The sequence below is a fragment of the Dufourea novaeangliae genome, unplaced genomic scaffold, assembly GCF_001272555.1.
Source record: "Dufourea novaeangliae isolate 0120121106 unplaced genomic scaffold, ASM127255v1 scaffold67, whole genome shotgun sequence".
Taxonomy (NCBI): domain Eukaryota; kingdom Metazoa; phylum Arthropoda; class Insecta; order Hymenoptera; family Halictidae; genus Dufourea; species Dufourea novaeangliae.
This window is the reverse complement of record NW_015373941.1, coordinates 205,888-220,820: the sequence shown is the minus strand read 5'-3', so window position 1 is coordinate 220,820 and position 14,933 is coordinate 205,888. Positions and strand designations below refer to the sequence as shown.

The 14,933-nt window shown below is 44.5% G+C and overlaps 3 protein-coding genes across 5 annotated transcripts; 2 read left to right on the top strand and 1 right to left on the bottom strand.

Annotated features, from left to right (window-relative positions):
- Positions 1-1,070: 1,070 nt before the first annotated feature.
- LOC107185703 (mitotic spindle assembly checkpoint protein MAD2A) lies at positions 1,071-2,041 on the bottom strand. Its single transcript, XM_015573451.1, has 3 exons — positions 1,838-2,041; positions 1,367-1,729; positions 1,071-1,270 (listed from the first exon to the last, which is right to left on the bottom strand). Exons 1-3 carry the CDS (start codon positions 1,908-1,910, stop codon positions 1,071-1,073), a joined length of 636 nt encoding a protein of 211 aa, XP_015428937.1. The 5' UTR covers positions 1,911-2,041.
- A 352-nt stretch (positions 2,042-2,393) lies between these two features.
- On the top strand, positions 2,394-6,576 carry LOC107185724 (nucleolin 1-like). 3 transcript variants are annotated; one of them, XM_015573479.1, is made up of 4 exons: positions 2,394-2,569; positions 2,859-4,535; positions 4,608-4,691; positions 5,507-6,576. In XM_015573479.1, exons 1-4 carry the CDS (start codon positions 2,468-2,470, stop codon positions 5,660-5,662), a joined length of 2,019 nt encoding a protein of 672 aa, XP_015428965.1. In that variant the 5' UTR covers positions 2,394-2,467; the 3' UTR covers positions 5,663-6,576. The 3 variants fall into 3 exon arrangements, with proteins under 3 accessions (XP_015428965.1, XP_015428964.1, XP_015428963.1); XM_015573478.1 differs by having other exon boundaries at positions 4,605-4,691; XM_015573477.1 differs by lacking the exon at positions 4,608-4,691 and having other exon boundaries at positions 4,882-5,589.
- A 3,706-nt stretch (positions 6,577-10,282) lies between these two features.
- Positions 10,283-12,953, top strand: LOC107185707. The gene is made up of 4 exons (XM_015573456.1): positions 10,283-10,446; positions 10,529-10,692; positions 12,142-12,310; positions 12,764-12,953. Exons 1-4 carry the CDS (start codon positions 10,283-10,285, stop codon positions 12,951-12,953), a joined length of 687 nt encoding a protein of 228 aa, XP_015428942.1.
- The last annotated feature ends 1,980 nt before the right edge of the window (positions 12,954-14,933 follow it).

Genomic DNA, 14,933 nt, shown 5'->3' with positions numbered 1-14,933 from the left:
ACGAAGTGCACTATGGATCGTAAAGGCTAAACTCTAGCAGCACGAAGTACGTTAACGAAGTTAATAGCGAAAATTGTTCGTAAGGGAAGAGGAACGCTGCAATTATTAACGAAAACATAAAGCCGCTGTTGATGTTTCCTAAACAAAAGGTGGTCTTCGATTCGACTCGAAGAAATCGAGTACAGTAGGTACCAGAGTCAGAAGAATGTGTTACAAGCAGTACCAATTATTCGACACCCCTGAATGAAGATGAGAATAGTTTACGGGAAAACACGAGTTTTATAATAAATTTCATTTCAAATCGCGCACCGGAAAGAGCACTCGAATTTCACCCGCGAATTACTTATATGTATAAACAAGATGCCTAGTCAACGTGTACGTACTCCCGAAAATTTTGTTGCGACCCTACGTTCAAGATCGGATTAACGTTTGTTTCGTGATTTATGTCGTGTACATCGAAAGACAAACGGACAAAATATTAACGAGGTTTGCAGCAAACGTACACAAGAGAACATTTATGTAAAGCTAACGTTACTTGCGATTTGGTATGTGACGAACGTGAGACACGAAGAATATTTTATTCTAGTCGTATCTTTCATGCTTTGCCAAGTAAAATAATATAATTTCTGTGTTAAGTGTAATAGTCAATTATGTTTTAATAAAATCTGCCAAGATTCTTGTCAGTTCATTGGTTTCCCTACTTACAAACTCAACTATAGAACCTAATTAAACATTACGAAGGAAGCAGAAGAAAAGGACAGGAATAGGCAACATTAAAGCTATTGGAATTATTAGAAGAGAACTAATGGAACAATTGAGTTCCCCTAATGCGAGATAAAATACCCAAAGTATGACAAAAAATATATTTCTATAAAGTTCTTCTCAAACAATAGTAGTATCAATACATATGCGCAAACTCTTAAAAGTAATGCGATCACTGATAGTGATCATTCGCATTCAAAATAAGATTAAAATACCAGTCTTTAATATTAAATATTGCTAAAATAGTTCAAATCAACATACGCTGCATATGTACGTTTCAACAATTGCAAATGATAAAACACTTATTTCTAGACATTCTTATAACTGACTACAGTTTTCATTTTATGGATAGAAGTTGAAAATGATCTTAACTGTACTTCCTGACTATTGGCAATGAAAACTGGCTGTGTTTCATCCCATTCGTTTGGAATGCCACAGTCAGGTACAGTATAAGTCAATATGTCGAAGGAGCATAAACAATCCAATAATGGAAGAAAACTCACTGTACCTAAAAAAACATAGAAAGTGGAAGCAAAGCTCTTGTAGTAGCACCTTTTCTTCTATTCCTCTGCGTACGTCTGAAAACAATTGACATAAAGTATACCTGTAATCTGGCGTATTACTTCACGAATCTCCTTCTGTACAGCCTTTGCTTCTTTTGTTCCAACATCCGGAAGGCCACTGTTTGTACTGTCCTTCACTCCATTAGAAACCTGACCTTCGTAATCGACCTTGAAGTCCCACTTCTCTAAAACTTCTTTGGTATTTACGTTCGTTATGACGAGTGTTACTTTTTGTACTTTTCGTTGAATCAACCACTCTTGAATCTGGCCAAGAACAGTATCCAGGAACCCCTTGATTTTTTCATCCGTAGACATTAGAACGAACAACCCAAAATGTTCGGAAGGTTCGAATGTTTCTGGAGGATAGATGCCTCTTTGGTACAAAATACTATTCACACCGTAAACTGTAATAAGAACAAAGAACCATAAGGCAAAGGAATAGCCGTCATTCGAAGAGATGATCAACGGTTCCAAGTACGTTTGAAAAGAATATTAAATAATGATAAACTTACGAAGATATTCTTTGACTAATTGTGCGGAGCCTTTCAACGTTATACATTGCGTCTTCTGTTGCGTTTCCGTCATTATTTTCGAACAATCACCGCCAAATATAAGTAAATAAACTGAATAATCATTCAAAAACTCAGCACTTCACGCGTTACAACCGGAGTCGGTTTATCATTTTTAAAATGTCCAATGCACAGTGTACTAACTGATATTTCACCAATCACATCACGAGAGGAGGATTTTATCAATTTTCGGAAAGTTCATAGAATAAACCAATACATGATTGACTACAGTATCTTTACATCATGGTAGATACCATTAGATACCATGTGAAAATTTCGCACGATAATGAACAATTTTCTTTGAAATAATTGTTAAGAAAACCCCACACATTTGAACAGATGCTATATGAACGAAATATGTTAATTATTGCATAGATTTCAAATCTATAATTGACTATACGTTCCAAAAGTAACTATTATATTACTGTAAGATGAGTCCAGCATCTAAGTTCGATGCATTTTATGCCCGATTGCAGCGCTCCTCACACGAAGGCGGAAGAATGCCTATGCGGCCTCTGCCTTCTTGCATCCAATTGCGGCTCGTTGTCCAAGTTCTTTGTGCACGCGTCCATCATGGCATCCACTGATGAGTTAAATGTTTCTGCCCTTGTGTACGATTATTTATTAAAAAAAGACGCATCATTGGCAAAGGTTTTTCAGAAGAAAACAAAAGCGGTAAGGTTATATAAAGATTTTACGTATATACTTTGGCTAATCGATTTCAGTTGTGCCGCTGCCCATGCGGTATAAGAAGTACCGCCATTCTGCCGTACCACGTGGGCGAAATATTTTCGTCATTTTATATTTCGAATTTGCATCGAAAGTTGTCTTGATTGTCGCGTATTTTATAAATTTTACGATTACAAATTAATATTACGCCGCTTGAATGTTATTCGCATGAGTAAATTCTACTTTATCTCTAAGTATAAATGTAACCGTCACTCATGTTCGTTTATTTTTTCAGCCCGCGCTGCCGAAAGGATCAGTGTCCATACAAGAGGTGTTTCAGCATTTTCAGAAGACCTCTCCTAGAAAACTAAATATAAAAGCACAAACTAAAGACAGTAGTTCAGACTCAAGTTCAGAAAGTGAAGATGAAGCTCCAAAGAAAGTTCCACAAGTAAATGGTAAAGCTGCACTTAATGCTTCAGTGAATAATAAAAAGCAGCAGTCATCTTCAGATGACTCCTCTAGTGAAGATGAGAAACCGGTACCTAAGGCAGCCACTAAAGCTAAGCCTGTTGTTAAAACTCCATCTAAAGTACCACCAGTAAAGAAAAAAGACAGTTCAGATGAAAGTTCTTCAGAAGAGGAAGACGATACCCCTAAAGCACAGCCAAAAGCAGTCTCAACACCTAAAGTAACTAAAGTGACTAAAGCACAAGAATCATCCGATGATTCTGATTCGGATAGTGGAGAAGAGTCTAAAGCAAATGTATCTATAAAAACAGCTGCAAAACCTCAGACAAAAACTGCAGTCAAAAAGAAAGAATCTTCTAGTGAAGATAGTGAAGAGGAAAGTCCAGTTAAGCCAGTTCTAAAAAAACCTGTGTCAGCTGCAGGTGTAGTAAAAGCTCCAGCAAAGAAACAAAAATCATCCAGTGATGATTCTGATGATTCCTCGGAGGAAGCAACTGCAAAACCACAGCCAGTTAAAGCTAAGCCTCCAACACTGACTAAAGCTACCACGAAGGCAGAATCTTCTAGCAACGATTCTGATGATTCTTCAGAAGAGGCTTCTGCTAAACCAGCTGCAAAGGCTGTTCCAGACAAGAAAAAATCTATTCCACAAAAGAAAGGGCCTGTAAAATCTGAAAAGCAAAGCAAAACTGTGTCAGCAAAACAACCCGTTGCAAAGAAAGTAGGTTCTTCTAGCGAAGAAAGTAGTGAAGAAGAAGAACCACCTAAAAAGAAACCTACACAATCTTCGGCACAAGTAGCATCAAAGAAGACTCCCGCTAAGAAGGAAGAGTCTTCATCTGGTGACGACAGTAGCGAAGAGGAAGAAAAAGCTCCACCTAAACAAGCTACTCTGGCAACACCAGCAGTCACAAAGGAAGAATCTTCTAGTGATGACAGTAGCGAAGAAGAACCTCCAGCTAAGAAGTCGGTTCCTGCTAAAGTTGTAACACCCGCTAAACCTACGGTAGCTAAAAAATCACAGTCTTCCAGTGAAGATTCCGATGATTCTGACGAAGATAAGACGTCAGTAGCGAAACCAGTAGCAAAAAAAGACTCATCTAGCTCTGATGATTCTGATGAATCTGAAGATGAAAAGCCTGTCAAAGCAGCTGCAGCTACACCAAAGGCAGCTGCCAAAGCAAAAGCCAAGAAGAAACCAACTAGTGAAGATTCTGAATCAGATTCGTCTGAAGACGAAAAACCAACAGCAGCACCTATAGTTAAAGCTGGTTCAAAACCAGCGGCTGCGAAAAAAGATTCAGATTCAAATGAAAGTGAGTCAGATGAAGAACAGAACGTGGTGCCGCAACAAAAAACACCGGCTAAAGGAGAAAAGAGAAAGCATAAGGCAATAGAGCAAGAAGATGAGGAGGAGGAAGAAGAAGAAAATCCACCAAAAGCTCAGAAAAACAACTACAGCAATTTTGTGAAAGCAAGTAACAGCTTCAATGGTGATAAGGTATAATATTTTATTTGGTACATTCATTTTCTTCATAAAAAATTATCATTTACCAAGTTTTATGTTTAGCAGACAAAAAATATTCCGTTTCGTCGTGTAAAGGACGAGGAGGTAAAATTGGACCCAAAATTGGCTAACAATTCTTTTGAGGCAAAGGTAAATGCTTGGAAACATCCGAGAAGCGCAGGTCACTCGCCGTTTTATAAAAGCTCGAGGACATGTTTCCGTGCATTCACCGATCCTTTCTGAAATGTTCGTTTTGGGAGAACTAATCAAAAAGCTATTTCTTTAAGATGTATTTATGAAAAAGAAACGGCGGTTGACCTGGGTTTCTCTTTTGTTCTAGGAGGACGGTCAAGACGAGGGTGGTTTTAAGAAACATGGTGATAGGGGTGGATTCGGTGGAGGTAGAGGGGGTGGGTTCGGTCGCGGAGGGTTTAGGGATGGTCGTGGTGGCTTTGATAGAGGCGGTCGTGGTGGCTTTGATAGAGGCGGTCGTGGCGGCTTTGATAGAGGCGGTCGTGGCGGTCGCGGTGGCCGAGGCGGCTTTGGCGATAGGGATAGTCGTGGAGGTCGTGGGGGCCGAGGCGGCCGAGGCGGATTTGGCGATAGAGATGGTGGTGGTGGTGACAGAGGTGGTCGTGGAGGATTCAGAGGAGGTCGAGGTCGAGGTGGTTTCGATAACAGAAGGTCGTGGAGTGGTAACGATAACGAAGGAGGTAAATCGGAGGGAGGTAGAAAATCGTGGGGCGATGGCGGTGATAGGGGTGGACGCGGTGGATTCAGAGGGGGTAGGGGAGGTTTCGAGAATAAAAAATCATTCGATAGCACGCCACCACAAAATAAAAAGATTACATTTGACGATTGATGATAAAAATTTGTATAAAGGTGAGGGGTAGTCACATCACAGGAGACAAATTATCTAATTAAACAGTAGAATGGTAAGTGAAGATATAATTTTTGTTTAACAGAGAGGTGCACGCGGCTCTTGGGGAGAGAAAGCAAACCAAGACCTGAAATATACGAGGGGGAAGTCATTTCGTCACGAAAAGACGAAGAAAAAACGTGGTAGCTACCGCGGCGGTCAAATAGATACTACCATCAATTCCATTAAGTTTGAGGATTGAGTAAGCGAGTGTAATATGTATATGTAAATGTTTTTAATATTATTAGCGGATACGTTTAGTTAAGCGAAGTATAATAAGAATCGAGATTCCCTAAGCTTTCGTTGGCAAGGTAATCTTTTCGGGTATTTTAAGCTACGACGTTGATGCAATTCTCATTCAGTTCCGTGGATAAAAGTCGGTCTCCATTCTTGTTGGTAACATTGTTGAATTTTAGTCCGACAATTTTCCATTGAGCAGCGATCACCATTGTCATTTTCACATTTAGTATCTATAAGACTGCGATTTCCACTTGTTTATCGAAAGTCCCGTGAAATCAAAGCTTATTTTAATACAAAAGGTATAGCTTACATAAGCTACTTCGATACTGAATAGCTGCTGTATTATAAGGTATTGAATGTTGTTTATTGCAATATGTAACATATTTCATAAATTTATCGTTCCTAGAATGGGTAGGAAATTCCATAGAGATCATTTACATCAGTGGTTATCCAGATTAGAGCTCAAGAAAGGAAATTTATCAGTGAACTAATATTATCAATTTTAGTCGCTTTATTCCGTTGAGGGAGAATTTTTGAGAAACACATTGTTTCACGATCAGGTATGCAGTTTTGACGTTTTTTTTTGTGTAGTTTACTTATAAGTACAGGTCCCTCACAAATACAATGACTAATGGTAATATTTGGTAATATTTAAATAGAGATTAAAAAGGACTTAATGTTAAACAATTTTTATACGCGCATCCATCCGACACGCAATCAATTCTCTAGGGTTGATCGCATCTACATGTGTATAAAAATGTAACTAACGGCTCTGACACACGCAAATGATTATAATCTGTTAATTTAAAAATACACACATACTTTGTACGATATTACCATCATTTGAAATTGAACATAAAGAGAGTGTAATCTTAACGATTGTTATTCTTTTAACCCTCTATTACACGTCCTTTTTAGCCCAGAGCAAAGATATTAAATATAGTACAATTTTTTGTAGACCATCGTTTTTTACTATTTACTGATCTAGTTTCGACAGAAACAGTTGCGACGAAATTCGAAATTAAAAAAGGGAAGGGAGGCGTTCTGGATTACCTTCTTTCGTTTCCCCTTCAGGCTTTTCCTCCAATAAGAGAGGAAAAAAAAACTGGAGGTAGAATAGGGACCGATATTCCTCGTCTCATCCCCTCTTTCTCCCCAGCTCTGCCAGAGCACAGAAAGCGGTTACTTACGATTCTACAGTCAACCTCTGGACATCCACCTGTGAAGACGGAGGAGGTGTTCGACCCCACGACATCCGGTGTAGTGACATGAACAGTGTTTAAGAGACTCGTGTACCCTCGTTTTAATCCTGTCTCCTTCAAACCTTGGAGGCTTCGATCGATTAATGTAACGGCCGTAGTCGATCGAGTAATTGTCGTACGGACCGAGAAAAGGATTCTCACGCACCTGTGTCAGAGTTGATCTTCCTCACGGTGAGTGACGTTTAGCAACGGGTCCCTAACAAATTTTCGGGACTAAACCGTCCTGAACGTAAACCTTGAAAACTTAATAACTTCGTTTAACTGTTCGAGCTACTACACGAGCAGTTGTATTCTCCGGCAAGCCAAGACCCTGGTCCTAATTAGACTCCAAGATAAATTACACAAATACACGACTGACATTTCAGAAGATACTTAAAGTAAAGTTTGTCTCTTCTCGCTTGATCTCTTAATTAGAATTTCTGTCGCGGAAACGAGAAAATAATAATCATTAAATCTAACCCGTCGATGAAAGACCGCCACGTGCGTTGTCGCGGCTGCGCGTAAAATCTTTGAGAGCGGAGAAGAGAGAGATTCGAGGTTTGCTGCTGGAAATATTCCAGACAGGTATGAGAAGGCAACGGAGCATTTCAAAAATGATTATTGCGGACGTGTCCAAGTATACCACGGGCGCTGAGAAGGTTCCTCAAAGGTTTATTATCCGGGGAAAATGTTCGGCGTTTAGGTATCCTGCCATGGACTGGCTCTTTCCTGCGCCGTATACCCGCCGTGAGATTCTGTTCTGGTCTTTTACATTCTTCTTTTCTTTTCCGAAAGACGCGATACTCGGGTCGATAATACTCGCATTTCTTTCTTTCTTTAGATCTTCCAGTACAACGATCTCGAACTGTTTCAACATACGTAAGTGGTTTACGCGACGGGATAACGATCGATCGTTACGTGAATCGATAATAATTAAGTTCGCTCATGATCCTCATGAGATTACGAGAGTGGCAACGAGCAGAAAATTTCTGGGTGACGATGGCGGATTATACGATCGATAGGAATCCCGAACTCGTAACAACTGTCTGACAGTTATAATAATTTATTCATGAAACGAAGCACCGAAATGGTTGTACCGTTATCGAGGACAAGGATGAATAAACGTACACTCGATGAAGAGCAACCGAAGCGAGAGGAGAGGACGTTTTGGACGGTTCATCTTTACCGTTAGAATCAACCGCGTGACGCGTTTCATGGTCCACGAAGAATCTGCTCCCGTCTCCTGGAAATTGCCCTTTTTCCTCGACTCTTCTTTGTCCGATTCTTACGGTTTCGCTGTCATTCTTCAGGCAGGCTACGAGTTCCTTAATTATTTGTAACGCGAGCCAGATACAGATCTCTTCGCCCACGAAGGTTCGTGCCTTTTTCGCCCTTGAAGCGTTCCTCGCGACTCCGTTAGGGAAGCGTCGTCGCGATCAGAGATAGTCTGTTAATTATTCCCCCGACGCGTTAACGTATTAACAGTACTTCGCGGACGGAGACTGGGAAAAGAAGCTCCTAACAACGTGAGAATTTGCGCGCCGGCTACATATAATTGTTCCTCTCGATCCTAAATTACCGTCGAGCGCTGTAACCCACGGAGGTTCACGTAGATCTCCCAAGTTCAGGTGATTCTCACGTGCAGCTTGCTCGTTCTACTCCTGGATCGCCGTTATATAATCCCCCGAGACGCGACCACGGATATACCCTGTAGATATTTATCCGGACGACTTTATTGCGCGATCAATATCAGCTCCGGCAATTACAAGCCCCGGCCGTGTGTCCGTTTTGCTTGAAACGCGATTCGCGGCCGATCCACCGTGAAGCTTCCACCGATGATCGCGTGCGAAAATCCCCGACGAAAGGGGACTGGAAACAGCTGAATCGAGTCGAGACAACTCTGTGAACGATCTTAATTAGTCGCGAGTTCGAGATCCCATATGTATTCCAGTTTCCAGGACCCGAATAACGATCTCCGAATAATCCACCTGTTAGAGACTGAACGATACGTATTCATCGACTTTCCGTGTGTAGTCGTCTAGTCCGAAATTTTTCCGTGTTCGTTAATCCCTCGATTCAATATGTTCATAGAAGTCTACGGGAACTAGGCTTAACGCTGAGAACCTGTGGGACGCTTCCTTGAAGAAACAGATACGCGACACCGGTCACGGCCAACGACCAGCCTTGAGTGTTGCCCATTAATGATTTCCTTCCTTTCCTTTTCCCACGCGCGATTTATCAGTCCTTGTCAGTCTGTCGTTTCCGTACCTTGGCTTTTCTCGTTCGCACGTATCGGCTGCTACCGATGTACGAACGATTCATCGGTAAAAATTTTGCGAGGCATTTGAAACCGAACATCGACCTCTATAATCGACGGTTGCTTTCACTCCCGTTCCGATCGACGACAAATGCGTATAACGGAAGTTACACGGACCCGGCAACCTAGAAACCCCAAACTCTGTACGGGTGATCGGTATCGATTACACGCGAGCAATTATTATTCCTAATTGCGCACGGTCGTCACTCTCTCGCTCCGTCTCGGTGATCGCCATCGTTGGAGAGGTTCGAAAGCGAAAAAAATGTTTACTTGCTCGTTCTTTTGCCGTCGTCGTGCCACCAGTCCGTGAAACGGAACATCTCTGAACGTAGCCTCGAGCAGAGGGACACTACGACAACGACGACGACCGACTTCGAATCGAGTTTGAGACCCCTGAAATCCCACGGAGTCTCGTAACTCGCCGATCATTCGGTCATCGTTACGCGTGTGTTCCGACGAAAGATTTACGAGCGAAAGGGTAAAAGATAGTAGACGCACGGCGAGTGATGAATTTTTTCGCGACTGAGTCACACCGTGTCCCGTTCAGGTGTCATTTACTTTTGCTCTTGACCTCGTGCGAACTCGAGTTCCGAGATCGCGCGCTCTCGCTCGCACCCTCTTCCTCCGACACGTTGACAACGCGTTCTCCCGTACGGATCCCCGTAATCCGTGTCCGCTGCCAATCACGGTTGTTTTATTCATGAGCTCCTGCTCGCCCTGGCGTAATTAGTTTCTCATTAATAGGCATCCACGAACCGGCTCCCGATACGTGAGACAATTTGTTCGTTTCACGTCGCGCTACGGGGCCGTTTCGATTGCTCGGACGTTCCAAGTACAGCGATGTGTTCGTTTCCGAGAATACCCTGTAGAATGTCTCATTGTTATTGTAATCGGACCAGTTACATCCCACTGTGCAACATACATATGTCGGGGCTGCATCGAAACAAATTGGCGACCGTTCACGGTCTGGCCCCCCGCTGGCGTTGGGCCATTTCATTCACGTGTATCTACTCTGTGCTTTCAGATGTCCCGGTATCTCGGTCTGATCCTCGTTATCACGAGCTGCGCCCACCACGTGTACGGAACGAAAAAATGCGAGGGGAACGGGCTGGGCTTGAAGTACGTGTGGGGAGACGCGCTCACGGACCCGATGGACTGTATCGGGCCGAATAACATGCAGTATCCCTCGTAAGTGTTACCCCCCTTTTAAGGATCTCTGAAATTTGAGAAACGGCGACGATACCGTTATCAAAACGAACGACTGTCGTAGAGCCGCGATATCGAGAAGCGCAAAGAACCTATGGGCGGGCGGTCGAACGGCCAGGTCGCATCAACCGAGGACGATCGATCCCGAACTGACGAGGCAGGCGCTACTACACAATTATAAGGTCTCTCGTGGGGACTACACGATCGCGACGCAGAACACTCGGAATGGTAAGTGATCCGCGAAAGAAACTGCCTTCCTCTGCCAGTTCTTTCATAAGAGGATCTCGTGACAAACGTGATCGGGTACCAAAGGCGTTTAGAGAAACATCCACCGATTCCTATTTGGCCCAACGCGATGAGACAACGCGTTAACAGATTGCGGACCCGGAGGAACGTGTGGTTCGGCTTGGAAAGCACGCGGAAGACGAGAACTTGTCCCTCTTGTACGAACCTCGCGGGACGGTAGTCGAGCCGGTTGCCTGAATCACGAATAATTACCAGCGGCAATATAACCTACATCCTCGCGTCGGACCTCTGTAATTTATTTATCCTGCCCTCGCCACCTGTGCTTCGAATAAAATTCCACGCGATAGCTTGTCCACTCGGTCATCGCACGGAGCAGAGTGAACGTTAGCGTACATTAATTTGTAACTATTCCGGTCGCCGTTCCATCGGAGTATTATCGGGTAGAACGCGTTTCACGTGGAGGTTTACGAGGTTATTGTACCGGGCCTGGTAATATGCAAACATTCTACTATCGTACGCCCGTCGTTTCCTCGATGATCGTTCCCCCGCGAGTGAGTACGCTCTCGGAAAATGTCGCCTTCCACAAGGTAACGCCTTTCGCGTGAATGTTCCTCCGCGATACCGTTGTGTCGGCACTAAAAACGGTCCACGGTCTCTAAACTGCCTGTCGTTCCGTAAAGACAATTTTAAACGTCATCGATTGTGTTCGCCCTCGAAACGCGAAACGATCTCGCGAACGTTTGAAACGGCTTCGTTTTCGAGCGCGTGCTCGAAATCTACAAAAATCGGGAGAACCGGTTGCCCGATGGTACCGGCACTTCGCAGCCTTGAATTATGCGGCTGTCCTTATGACACGAAAACCCGGTTACAAGCAACCGACCACGAACACCCGCCGCGCGTGTTTCTGTCCGATCGTGGAGCTGTTTTTCTACGAATTCGCGGTTACGCGATAGAGAGATTCATTATCGTCGGTAAAAACGCATCTGTATCGTAAGAACGGTCGTTCGACGGCATCGATTCTCCATGTTTGTTCTATGGATAATGGCTCGTTCGTTGGTGCAGGAGGACAGTAATAAGGCACCGTGTTATCCGGCCAATACAGTTATCGCTCGCGTTCTGCTCATAACGGGACCTATCGGCGACCCACTCGTCGTTACGAACACACGAGCCGTCGGAATTCCAAAGAAAGGGCGCCAATCATGCCGGACGAGGCACCTACATAATTTCGTTTACTCCTCATTTCGAGGTTTCACGTTGGAGATTCATGGTTCGAACGAATTTACAACGATGATTCGTCGATCCTTTTCAAAGTTACCCTTTTATACGTGCTCGACACAACGCTGATTTCTTTACTATTACTTATATACATGCTAGAATGTAAATACGAAATAAGCGTTCGGTTCATACGGGACAATAATTTTTTGTCCTCAGGACGAGCATTTACTCCGAAAGAATCCTGCGGTTCGCCGGCCAGATTATGCAAAACGAGGTACAACACCACAGCGCCCATGTACGGGGTCAGCTTGACCAGCGGTCAACCGGTGACGATCGTTCAGAAGTTCCCCGATCTGTTGCAACAGGTGGTGTTCGAGGTTTGCGAGTAAGTACTGTCCCATAAAGCCGATCGTTGGTTTCCCCCGAATTCCGTTAGTGTCCCCATCCGCGGTTACGTCTCCCGATGAGAAATTCCGTCAAGTTTTCGATCGTTATCCACCGCCCCGTTGCTGCTTCCTTGGCACGTCGAGTCGCGGATCTGTAAATGTAAGCGCATGATTCGAATTTGAAATTCTTTCGAGGCCAATCGGCGAGTCGCGTCGATTCGTAAATGTGGCACAGTGGGCCGGCGGACGGGTCTGCTATCATTGTATTCGTGACCGGGAACGAGGCTACTTTTGAAACGCTTTTCTTTTCTTTTTTTTTTTCGGACCGGTATTTGCTCGGACGATTATCAAGTCACGCGGTGTCGCGGGCCTTCTCCGTGTTCGTCGGGTCGCCCGAATTGTCGACTTTGAGATTGACCGAACGAAAATCGTGTTCGTCCACGTTGTTTCAGATCGAAAGAGTGCGACGTGGTCCACGGCGAGTGCACGCAGACATACGTGCCGTACCTGTTTCTGGTGATACCGCTGGGACCGGTGACCTTGACCGGTCAAGATTACGTTCTGGTCGAGAGCGGTTGCGTCTGCAAGCCGAGGAATTCGGCAAGCGCCTCGTCGGAGCCTCCGGCTGTTCCAAGCTTTTAAACGTTCGTCGAACTCAGAGGTGGCCGGGGGCAATCGGGAATAAAGATTCTGCTGACCGGGAGGATCGGTCCCGAATGCCGTGTGTCGGTGGTAGGTGACCCCAAGCTCGAACAACTTCGCCGTGGGACCTAGTAACCTCTTTGACGGAGCCAGCTCGAACGCCGAGAGAAGAGAGACCAGTTGTCCTATTGAAGTCGCTAGAAAATGATTTCTCGGGAGAAATCGAGAAAATGCAAGAGTTTTTCTCCCCGGGAACCGTTTCTTTCTTATCCACTGGACGGATGGGAGGGGGTGGGGGCCACTTTTACCATGGACCGATCAACTTCCCTAGTTTGTCCAGGGTACGGTGACACGATTACATCCGGCGGAACATCCTTCTAGCAAGTCGAGAATCTGGATCGACTTGGCGTCGCGACGGAGACGTCTCTTCCATGCAGAAAACGATGATCGTTAACGCCACGCGGTGTTCTCACGCGTGGGTAGGTGGATTGACAGAACTTGCCGATCTGCAAACCGTTCGTTTTCATCGAGACGATGCAGTACTGTTTGAAAAATAAGTGACAAAAAAAAATCCATCAGACGATTAGGCCTGTTTCACGGTCGGGCTTGTACAGTGACGCGCGTCCTCTCATTCTCGTCTTCCCCAGGGCCAGTCGTGGCCGAAAACAGTTCGAAGAAGTCGGTTCAGCGTGAAAAAAGCGAATCGGAGCACCGGCGGTCGTTTCGCAGAATCCGGTCTCGGAATTCGATCGAGTTCACTAGACCTGGCTCCGCGAGCCGGTTTCGAGCAGGTGGTATAGACCGCCTCGGTAACAACGTTCCACGGGAAGAGAGCATCGGCGAGTTATTCTTTCCAGGAGCGTCATAAAGTTATATCATTCCCCTCGACCGGGCTGTAACGAGCCGGAAACCTTGTTAATGCCTTTTCCGATTAACCGGCCGCTTAACCATCGTTGTACAATCTTGCTCGCGCTTCGTATTTTATTCGTCCTCTTATTAAAAACTTTTCCTCGCTACCGATTGACATGCGTTAACGAACGACATATTCGAACGTAAATCTCGCAAAAAGGAATAAACTTTTCGCGATCGTAACTATAAAAAAACAAACGTCTCTCGCGTCATTGTGCTCTGTCTTTAAGAACCACCTAATACCAGGCGATTCTCAGCTGAATGCCGCGAATCACGATTCCCATTGCAATTCAACGCAGAAAGGCACGAGAGGAATTGGTTCTTGTACGCCTGTTCAAGTCGGTTGAGTAGCTCGGGAGACAGATGACTGGCCCGCTTATGCTTCTCAGAAACCGGACTCTGGAAGCACGACGGTCGGAATCGTACCTACAAACAGGATGGACGTGCAGTCGCAGTACGAATGGACCGTACCATGAATTCCGATGAGTATAATGTACCGTTACCCGCTTTGCGGGACCCTTCACCTCGATTTACTTCACTCGGTTATTTCATAGACGAGATCCATGCGGCGCCCAAAAGCGGTGCTGACTCGCGTTCCCGCTCATTCATGCCGCGCGCCACTTATCACAGGCAACCGTTTATACCATCCCCGACCTTCTTCGTCTTCGTTCGATCGGGGATCCATGATTTACGATCGATCGTAACTGTATGTATGTGATTAACATTTGACATCTGTCCAAATTGAGAATGTATTCGCGTAAATTTTCGAATGTTTGCACCCAAAATTAACAACATCTACTATACAACATTGACTGTCTACGGGAAATCGTAATTAAGACCGGTTAGTCCGATGGTAGTTTAAAGTATAACGATCCCATGAACGGTTTGCAGATCGGCCGTAATCGAGGGAAATATAAAATCGCACGTGAACGTTCTGTGCCCAGTGCCGTACGGGAAAGTGATAAAAAGAGAAATGGCGGACTATTGAGACACTTTTCCACGTGTGAAACGTGTGACATAGTCGAAGAAATATCGTCGAAAACTGTCGGGAAGATTTTCATAGATTACACG